This window comes from Aspergillus sclerotioniger, assembly GCF_003184525.1.
Source record: "Aspergillus sclerotioniger CBS 115572 chromosome Unknown BO94scaffold_77, whole genome shotgun sequence".
NCBI lineage: Eukaryota > Fungi > Ascomycota > Eurotiomycetes > Eurotiales > Aspergillaceae > Aspergillus > Aspergillus sclerotioniger.
This window is the reverse complement of record NW_020291067.1, coordinates 12,345-22,219: the sequence shown is the minus strand read 5'-3', so window position 1 is coordinate 22,219 and position 9,875 is coordinate 12,345. Positions and strand designations below refer to the sequence as shown.

Here is a 9,875-nt window from a genome sequence, read left to right as displayed (position 1 = left end):
AAGACCAGATGATCTTGATACGCAAAGCACTACGTGTTTACGCGCCTTGTGATATCTTTAACTGTGATGAGACTAGTTTATATTGGAGAATGTCTCCGGATCGTGGTCTTTCTACGCGTTCAATCCCTGGATATAAGAAAGATAAGGCATGTATCAGTATATACTTCTACTGCAATGCTGATGCCTTTAAGCGCCTTTCTTTATGGTTTATTGGTATAGTAAAGAAGCCTCGAGTCTTCCAAGCAGTAGGTATAAACCCAGAGAATCTAGGTTGCAAATGGCGAAGCAATCGAAAGAGTTGGACGACTACTGCAATCTTTAAAGAATGGCTTCTTTGGTTTGACCAGAGAATGGTTGGCCGGCAGGTTGCTTTATTATGTGATAACTTCTCATCTCATCTTGCTGCGTACGAAGAGGTTAAATCACAGTTATCAAATACTCTGATTATATGGCTGCCATCTAATTCAACATCACGATACCAGCCACTTGATCAAGGCATCATCCGGACCTGGAAGGCTTACTGGAAACAGTAATGGCTGGTTTATATGATGACTGAATATAACCGGGGATACAATCCTATAACTACGATGAACCTTTTGCAAGCGCTCCGTTGGTCAATATCTGCATAAAATCTTGATTTGAAAGATGATACAATCCGCCACTGCTTTACACGCGCGCTTTCAGATGACACTTATAATCCTATGCCTGACTCTGCTATCCTACATGATTTGACTGCTAGTCTACAGAAGTTGCAGAATACTGCACGGATTCAAGATATAATGCAGCTTGACCAGTTCTTGAATCCTTTAGAAGAGCAGGTTCATGATACAACTACTGATATTGATGATATTATTCTAAGCCAGTACACTGCAGTTGAAGATGAGGTTGAAGAGGATGATGAAATGATAGAGCCTCTACCATTTATATCATCTACTAGAGCCCTGCAGGCATTATATGACCTCCGCTTGTACGAAGAACAACAAAATGATGCTAATCAAGCATCTCTACACTCGCTAGCATGCCAGGAACGTGATATTCTTCGAAGAAAGGTGTTAAACACGCAGCAAAGTGATATTCGTGGCTACTTTAGGTAGAATATTCAATATAAGGAAGACCTCGATATAAGCAATTTGGTGGCGTGTCTCATATAATTGCTTATAACCGTGTTTTACTGTATATATATTCTAATATGTTGGACGATTGTATAGGAACTACTATACTGTTAAAAGAGATATATTTTAAGATCTTAATAATAGGTAATGAGTACTTTATATAGAATTTAATCAGAATCTTATTGTTAAATTTAAAGAATATAGATTAATAATATTTATTATAGTAAAGTTTTATGTGCATAAAAGCAAACTTTATAATTTCTTTAATATTTAAATAAGAACTAAGATGGTTTTATCCAGTAAATAGTAAAGTTTTAAGCATATACTAAAGTTAATATAGATTTATTCTAAAAAGAAAATAGAAAGGTATTGTTTTATAAATATACTTAGTAATATATTAGGAATGCTGATAACAATTAAAACTTCTAAAATCTAAGATAGATTTTGAGTAATTATATAACATATCATGATTTTAATAGTTTGAATCAAATACTTAGTTTAGCTGTCAGTTTATAAATAGTATGCTGTATTATAATACTATAATATACTTAATTCAAAAAAGAATTCTTTTTAAATACTGCTAGTAAAGCGGGTATTATGATTAAAAATAAAGATATATAGTAAGTCCTAATCACATTCTTATAAATAAGTAAGAAGCTTAATATTTTAATAAACAGTAGATTAAGTAGATAAACCAGGAATTAAATCTACATGTTTAGTTAATTTATTAACTATTATTAATACTGTATTATATCAATTAATAAGAGAAAGAGTGATAATAAAGTCTAGTATAATTATATAAAATAGTTCGGGAAATACATTAATTAGTTAGAGTTAGCTATAAAATCCATAATAATAAGATTTATTTAATATATATATAGAATAACAAGTAATATATTTATAGAGCAGTTTATATTTTTTATAGATAGTAATACTATCCAGAATATTAAAATATTTTTCTAGATATTAATATCCGCGCTTATTATAAATGAGTTAAAAGGGAATTTATACTATAATATATAATAGATAAAGCTATAAATCTTTATAGATATAGAAAGTATTAATAGTTAGGAAAATAATATATTACCTTTTTATGAAGTGAATACTTTTATTATTATTATAATAGAAAAGTATAGTTTTATAATTAGAATATAAAGCTTTATGAATGTAGCTTGTATGCAAGTTATTCTTATAAACTTAATAAAGATAGTTTTCAAATTTGTTAGAGAATAGTAAAGTGGAGCTAGTATATATAATAATATCTGTCTAATAAATATATATTCTCGAAAAAATAAAATATAAGAAAATAAAGTATATATTACTGTTAAGATCAATATTATATTCAATAGTCTGATTATTAAAAAATAATAATGATGATAGAATGTTAGTGATAATATTAGTTTAATTAAAATAATAAGTAATATATAATCTGAATTATTATATATAACATAAAGTTCTGATTTAATATAATTTTGGTTTATCAGTAGAAACAGTATTTAAAGATAGCTATATAGTAATATTTATAATATATTAATAATTAATATAAATAATTACTGATATAACTGTATATTTAACTAAATAATAATCTTTACAGAATACTTATATTGAGTAAGAAACTTCTAATTTAATAGATTAATAATATTATTCAGTAAAAATAAATATATAATTAAGAAATAATACCAAGTATATAGATATGCAAGTAAATAAAATAATAAAATTAATATACTTATATTTATAATTAATATAATAGAATATAATATTATAATCTTTACAAGAAGTATCCAGATTAATATAAAGCTAGATCAAATAATTAAAATAAGTATGAAATAGCTTATTAAGAGAATTAGCTTGCAGTTAATCAAAATCTTGATATTTAAGATCCGTAAGATTATTATATAGGATGAATATAATAAATTTATTATAAATAAATAATTTAAGAGAGTTCTGAGAAATAGTTTTAAATATTTCTATTTTATATTATTATAAAGATCTTATTTTTTTTATGTAGTGATTAATATATTTATGAAACTAGCTAATCAGATTAATATAATATTAAAGTTTTTGAATATTCATAGAAATTTTGTTAACCATATAACATAAAATTTATTTTTGAATATATATAAATCTAAGATATTAATATATTAACCCAGCAGACAGACAGAAAGGAAAATAAAAAAAGCTTTCTTAAATATAACTTTAATATTTAAATTATTTAATTTAATAAAGACTTGCTTAAGATGGTTAATATATTTATTGAATAAATAGAATATAACTACTATATTGATAATATACATATAACAAAATATATAAAGATCTTTTAAATAAATGTTTATTCATTTTTTGATAAAAGGGACAGAGTTAATAAAAATCATTATAATAATATTCAAGATTTTGTCCTGTAATAATTAATAATAATAAGATAATAATAATAATCTTTATATACTGATTATTAATAAAATATCTGATATATATTGAGTACTGATATATAAAGATAGTACTCTAATAAATTAATAATATTATTAATAATAAGTATAGAATAGATATCTAACTCAGTTTCTTTATTTATATTATATAAATCTATAATAATATAATTTTTAGATTTAAACTCTAAATATATAAATACTATACTATATAATAAAAACAGAATAAGTAGTAGGAATATAGTCTTTGAAATAATTTATTTTATTATGAATATATAGAGAATTAAATACACTATTAATAATTTTATAATTATGTTAATTAATGCAGTATATATAGGATTTAAAACTAAAATATCTTTATTTATTCTCTAAAAGAATTTCTATCTATTTATATTAAGAAATATTAATAATACTAATATTAAAAGTATTATTATTTATCTATATATTAAAGTATTCAGTGAGTTAGCATACGTGCTGAATAACAGTAAGATTCTTACTAGATATAATAATATTTAGAAAAGTAACAGTAATATTATCTTTAACATCTTATTTATTAATAAAAAGATTCTTCAAAGTAAAAGAATTATATATAATAGTAAAAACAGTTTTATTATAATCTTTATAAATATTAGTATTATAGGTACTAACAGAGATAATAACTAATATTACTATATTTATATTAAATTAATATAGAGTAATAAAGTTAGAGTTAGAGATATTGCTGATATATTTTATATAACAAATAATAATAATAAATTTAAAGATTTTATTTATAACTTTAATAAAAAGAGAATTTTATATTTACAAGATAAATATAGTATATTAACTACAGGATTTATTTACTGTCTATAGATTTAAAGAATAAATTTTGATTAAATAGATTTTTCTTAATCTGAATAAGAATTCTTTTACGCGAATAATCAGGGATAATAACATATTAGTTAAAATAAATATATATAAGTAATATATAATTAATCTTTAATATATAATTTATAATAAAAATAGAATTTTTACATGTATAAATAATTATAAGATAATAATTAGCATTAGTTATAATATTTTTACAGTCCATATTATTTATTTTAATAAGTAGATTAGGTTTTATATTAGTAATTAAATAAATCATAACTTTAATTTTAATATACCCGTGGATAGTGGATTTATTAATAATAAAAGTAGATATAAATATTACTAATATTAATAATCGAAAATAAATATTAAATAACGCGTATTCTGTAAAAGAATATTTATAATTAATACTAGTAATATTGATTAAATACTTTATAAAGTAGAACTGAATTTTTTAAATATAACTTTAATAAAGAGATTATTAATAATACTGGATAAATAACATGTGTTGAGATAAATTTAATAATATAAAAATATATTATTTAGATTAGTATCTGTACTGACTGCATGCTATAAATATAAATTGAAAGAAGTATTACTGTTAAAGATTTTGTCAGATTTAATTATCCGAAAAATAGAGGATAATCTAAAAATATAAATATTCTTAAGTAATATAATTAGTTTATATAGATTGGTAAATATAGAGTAAAGTAAATGGTAACATAATTTATTATTAAATATAAAGTCTTCATAGCAGATAAAACAAGTAATAATAATATGATTATTAGAGATATTAATATCAGAAACAGGATTATCATAAATAATAGATTAAAAAATAAGAATATTATGATTAATATTTTTAATCTCCGCACTAAATATATGAGTCATTATTTTTAAATATAAATCTGAAATCTGGCTCAGTATATTACATATCATCAGATGAGTCAAAATAACTAGATAAATCTTGATTATTATTATTACTAGTATAATAAACACTGGGATTACAGGACAAATTATAGTAATTATAATCATGATTATTACTGAGTAAATAATTATATAATATAAATATTTACTAATTTTACTAAGATAGAACATTACTAGTAAAGATAGTATAAGCTTTAATATACTAGTCATTATGATTATTATACATACTATAGTTCCATGGTTAATAATTAGATAATTACGACTCTATATATTATTAATTATTAATATGATTATTAGTATTAAAGTTATTAAAATGATAATTTACAGAATTAGATTAGGCGGGAATAGTATTATAAAAATACTGTTAATTATATTATAGTTTAACTAGCTCTGTAGAGTCCACGGTTAGTAGACTTAATTTTATTATTATAGTTTATTAATATTCTAATTAATAAATATTTATCTATGCCTGTTATTGAGATTTTAGTTAATATTTATATTCTAATTATATTGATTGCCTCCTTGGAAGCAACCAATATTTTAATAAAGATATTATTAATTACTGTTATAATACCGATTACTGCTAAACTACTGTTAATAATTAAACTAATTAGTATTATATTAAGTATAATGAGTAATACTAATATTAGCTAGATTCTGTTATATGTATAACTTCTGGATGAATAATTATAAGAAAAGATTAAGTTTATTCTCTTTAATAGGCTGTAAAATATATTTAAAAAGATATATATTAAGATAAATCTATATGGATAGTATGTATTAGAAGGGGGTGCTTATATTAACAGTACAGGTTAAATAAATGACTTTTTATATGAATTTCTGAATAGAATATTAAGCCTGAATATTAATGAAACTATATCTCATTATATTAAGTTTATTTATAATAATAACAGAATTTGGTTTAAAGTATTTAATAATTTTCTAAAAGATACTATTTTCTAAAAAACCAGACTCTATAATTAACTAATACTCTAGATCAAAGAGCTTAAGGCTGTATTATAATATAACAGTATTATAAAGATAAACAGTTATATTAGCTTTAATTAAAAGTTTACTTTTATATAAAGTAATATCACGCATATAATCAAGAAATATATTTAGATCTTTATAATAGAGTAGATCACTACTTTACTTTATAATAATATCATCTTTCATGTTTAGCCAGAAGTAACTAACTTTATTAATCTTTTAATAATCTAAGATATTATTATTATTATTCCTGGCTTTAGAGTGCCTGTTACTAGAAGAATTTGAAGTTTATATATATAATTAATAAATAATAGTATTATTATTTAAAACATATATTTACGGATAATGTTACTAGCTGGTTTTTAAAATATCTAAACATTACTAAGTAATTTTAATAGTATTTAATATATTACATATAAATAGCTTGTTAGGTTAATAACTAGCAGTAATAATAACAGGATTAATAAATATAATATATAATAAAGATTCTATATACAGTACTTGACTTAATATAGATTCAGTTTATAAAGATTAAATATCTTTAATAAAAGAAAAATAAGATAAAATAATATGACTAAGAAAAGTGTGAAGATTTAAAAGTTTTTATTAAATAAATAGTGACTGGAGCAGGCAGTACTGTTTCTTCTAAAATAATAATTTTAAAAAGAATCTCTATAAAAGATAATTAAAAAGTATTAAAAATGAGAATTGGAGTATGTTCTTCTTCAGAAAAAGTAGAAAAAAATACTGAAAAGAAGATTAATATAAGATTTATAGATTTAAAAATAACTGTAGAATCTATAAATAAGCTAGTACTTTATAATCTTAATAAGGAAATAGATCTTAATTAATTAAATAAGAGAGATTAAAAAGTATATGAAAGGACGTAAAGAAATCCACTGTAAGTATCTAATAAAATAAATAACAAAGTCAGTTAAATACAGAAATTCTTTAATAGTTTTATTAAGAATACTTCTGTTAATATCCTAATCAGAAGGGTAAAGATAGTGATTTACAGAGACAGATTCCTAGATATATAGTTTAGCAAGAATATAATCTACACAGTACAGAATATTTTAATTAAATTTAACAACATAAAAAAATCGGAAAGAATACAAAATAAAGTAATTTAATAAGTTCAGCAACTCAGAGATCATATCTTAATAACATCTAATACTTTCAATATCTTAAACCAATAGAACATATAGAATATAAGATATAAATTACATAACAGGAGATATTACAGAAACAGAAATAGGACAGTAATAATAAAGTAAATAATAAAATTAATAGAAGAATAAGAAAAAAATAATATAAAAGAATATATCCAGCAGTAATATTCAGTCACTGAAACTTTCAAATATCTGAAATCAGTAAAACAGTAAATAAGAGAAAAATAGTAGATAGATAGAATAGATAAACAAAACAAAAATATATTATTAAATAAATAGTAACAAAGGTTTAGAATCAGCTTGTAAATATACTACTATCTTTATAGTAACAGAATAAGAAAGATAATAAATCTGAAATAGTACGATAATTAGTTAAAAAGCAGGGAGACTTATTAATATAACTATATACTAAAGACTGACATACATATACAGAATGATTGCAAGGACAACTTCCTGCAGAAAGATGGGGGCAGTCTGTCAAGTGATTGACATGATCACCGCAGGGAATGCTATATACAGGAAAGGGGAGCCGTCAAAGCGGTCACAGAGATTCCATAACCTACTAAGAAAGATAAACTAAATTCTTTTTGTAGTCTCTTATCTAGAAGTTATTTATATAGCAAAATTTAGTTGATACTAATACTACTTATTATATTTAATATAATATTAATTAATTTAAGAGCAATTACGGATAGTGTATCAGTAGTAATAATTATTATAATAGGAATTAATAAGATTCTTACTAAAACACCAACTGCTTTCAAGGAGGTAACTAACAAAATTAGAATATAAATACTAACTAGAATCTTAACTATAAATATAGATAAATATTTGATAATAAGAATAATGATAAATCTTGATAATAAAACTAAGTTTACCATTTACAGAATCTGCAGAGCTGTCTGTAGAGCTAATTAAATTAACTATAATTTATTCAGCAATGTTTTTATAATATTATTACTGTTTAATCTAATCTTGTAAATTGTAACTTTAATAACTTTAATACTGATAATTATACTGATAATTAATAATATAGACAGTAGTAATTATCTAATTATTAATTATAGAATTATAGTATGTATAATAGTTATAATAATTAATATATTAAAATTTATACTATCTATACCAGTAATACTTTATTCTATAAAAACCAAGACTAGTAAGCGCCTATATTATATAATTATTAATTCAGTGATAATTCTAATTATAATTATTATAACCCGTCCTCCAATCTCACTATCTATTATAATAATAATAATAATAATTAAGGTTTAGCTAGCTATTTTAACTTGCCTGATAATATATATTATATTAAGCCGGATTTCAGATTTATATTTAAAAATAATAACTTTTATATATTTACTGTAGAGATTAATAATAATAAGTATCTAAACATTTCTAACCATGAATATAATAATAACGATGTTGTTATCGGTTTTTTTATTTATTATAAAGAATTTTTATTGAATAATAACTTATATAAATATTTGTTCTGCTCTATTTCTACTAATCAATATATATCAATTATGTTAGTTGAAAATATCTATATTATTAGGTTGTTAAATATTAAATTATCTATTTCTAAGATACTTCAATTTGATAGAATTATTATTAATATCCTTATAAATCTGTGCTTGTAGTGTGCTGTTACTATGAATGTTAAGTTAAATAATACTTTTCTTATTATTAAATATATCTTGATCCAGGTTATTTATCAAATATTATTGATATTCTTTTATTAAAAGTATATTTAATATCAAAATCTGTTCCACGGAGTATTTAATCAATATTATTAATATCAGTTCTAAGTATCTGTACAGCTATGGAATATATATTATTTATTATTTATTTTTTATTAATAATAATATTTATAATATCTGTATTTACTTTTACTGTTAATAAATTTATTATCTATAAATATATTAAAATTAAGATTATAGTTTTATTAATTACAAATACAAAACTTAATCTACTTATTAATATAGAGACTATAGGCTGTGAAGATATTGTAATTAATTCTAATTATTATTTTATAATTATTAATATATGTAAATATTTTATTTTTATTATAAACTATATATTAAAGTTTAATTATATATAATCTATATTTATCTATTTTAATAAATATATTATTATCCCACATTACTTATATTGAAAAATCTTTATTAAGATTAAAAAACATCTATCTGATTAAAACTTACTTTTTAAATATATAGACAGTAGTCAGATTTTATAATTAATATATTATACTTATCTTATAAATGTAAATTTTTCTTTTATTAAAATTATAAATAAAATCTTTAAATATATTATTATTATTTATGATATATATCTCAGTGATATCTCTAACTTTAACTTTATTATAATATATTAAGTTAATATAAATACTTCATGGTTAACTACTACCA

The 9,875-nt window shown here is 21.1% G+C and overlaps 1 protein-coding gene across 1 annotated transcript; it reads left to right on the top strand.

Annotated features, from left to right (window-relative positions):
• Positions 1–779: 779 nt before the first annotated feature.
• BO94DRAFT_480482 (uncharacterized protein) lies at positions 780–1,094 on the top strand (the record flags this gene model as incomplete). Its single annotated transcript, XM_025608796.1, has 2 exons — positions 780–818; positions 864–1,094. 2 exons carry the CDS (start codon positions 780–782, stop codon positions 1,092–1,094), a joined length of 270 nt encoding a protein of 89 aa, XP_025461307.1.
• Positions 1,095–9,875: the final 8,781 nt, after the last annotated feature.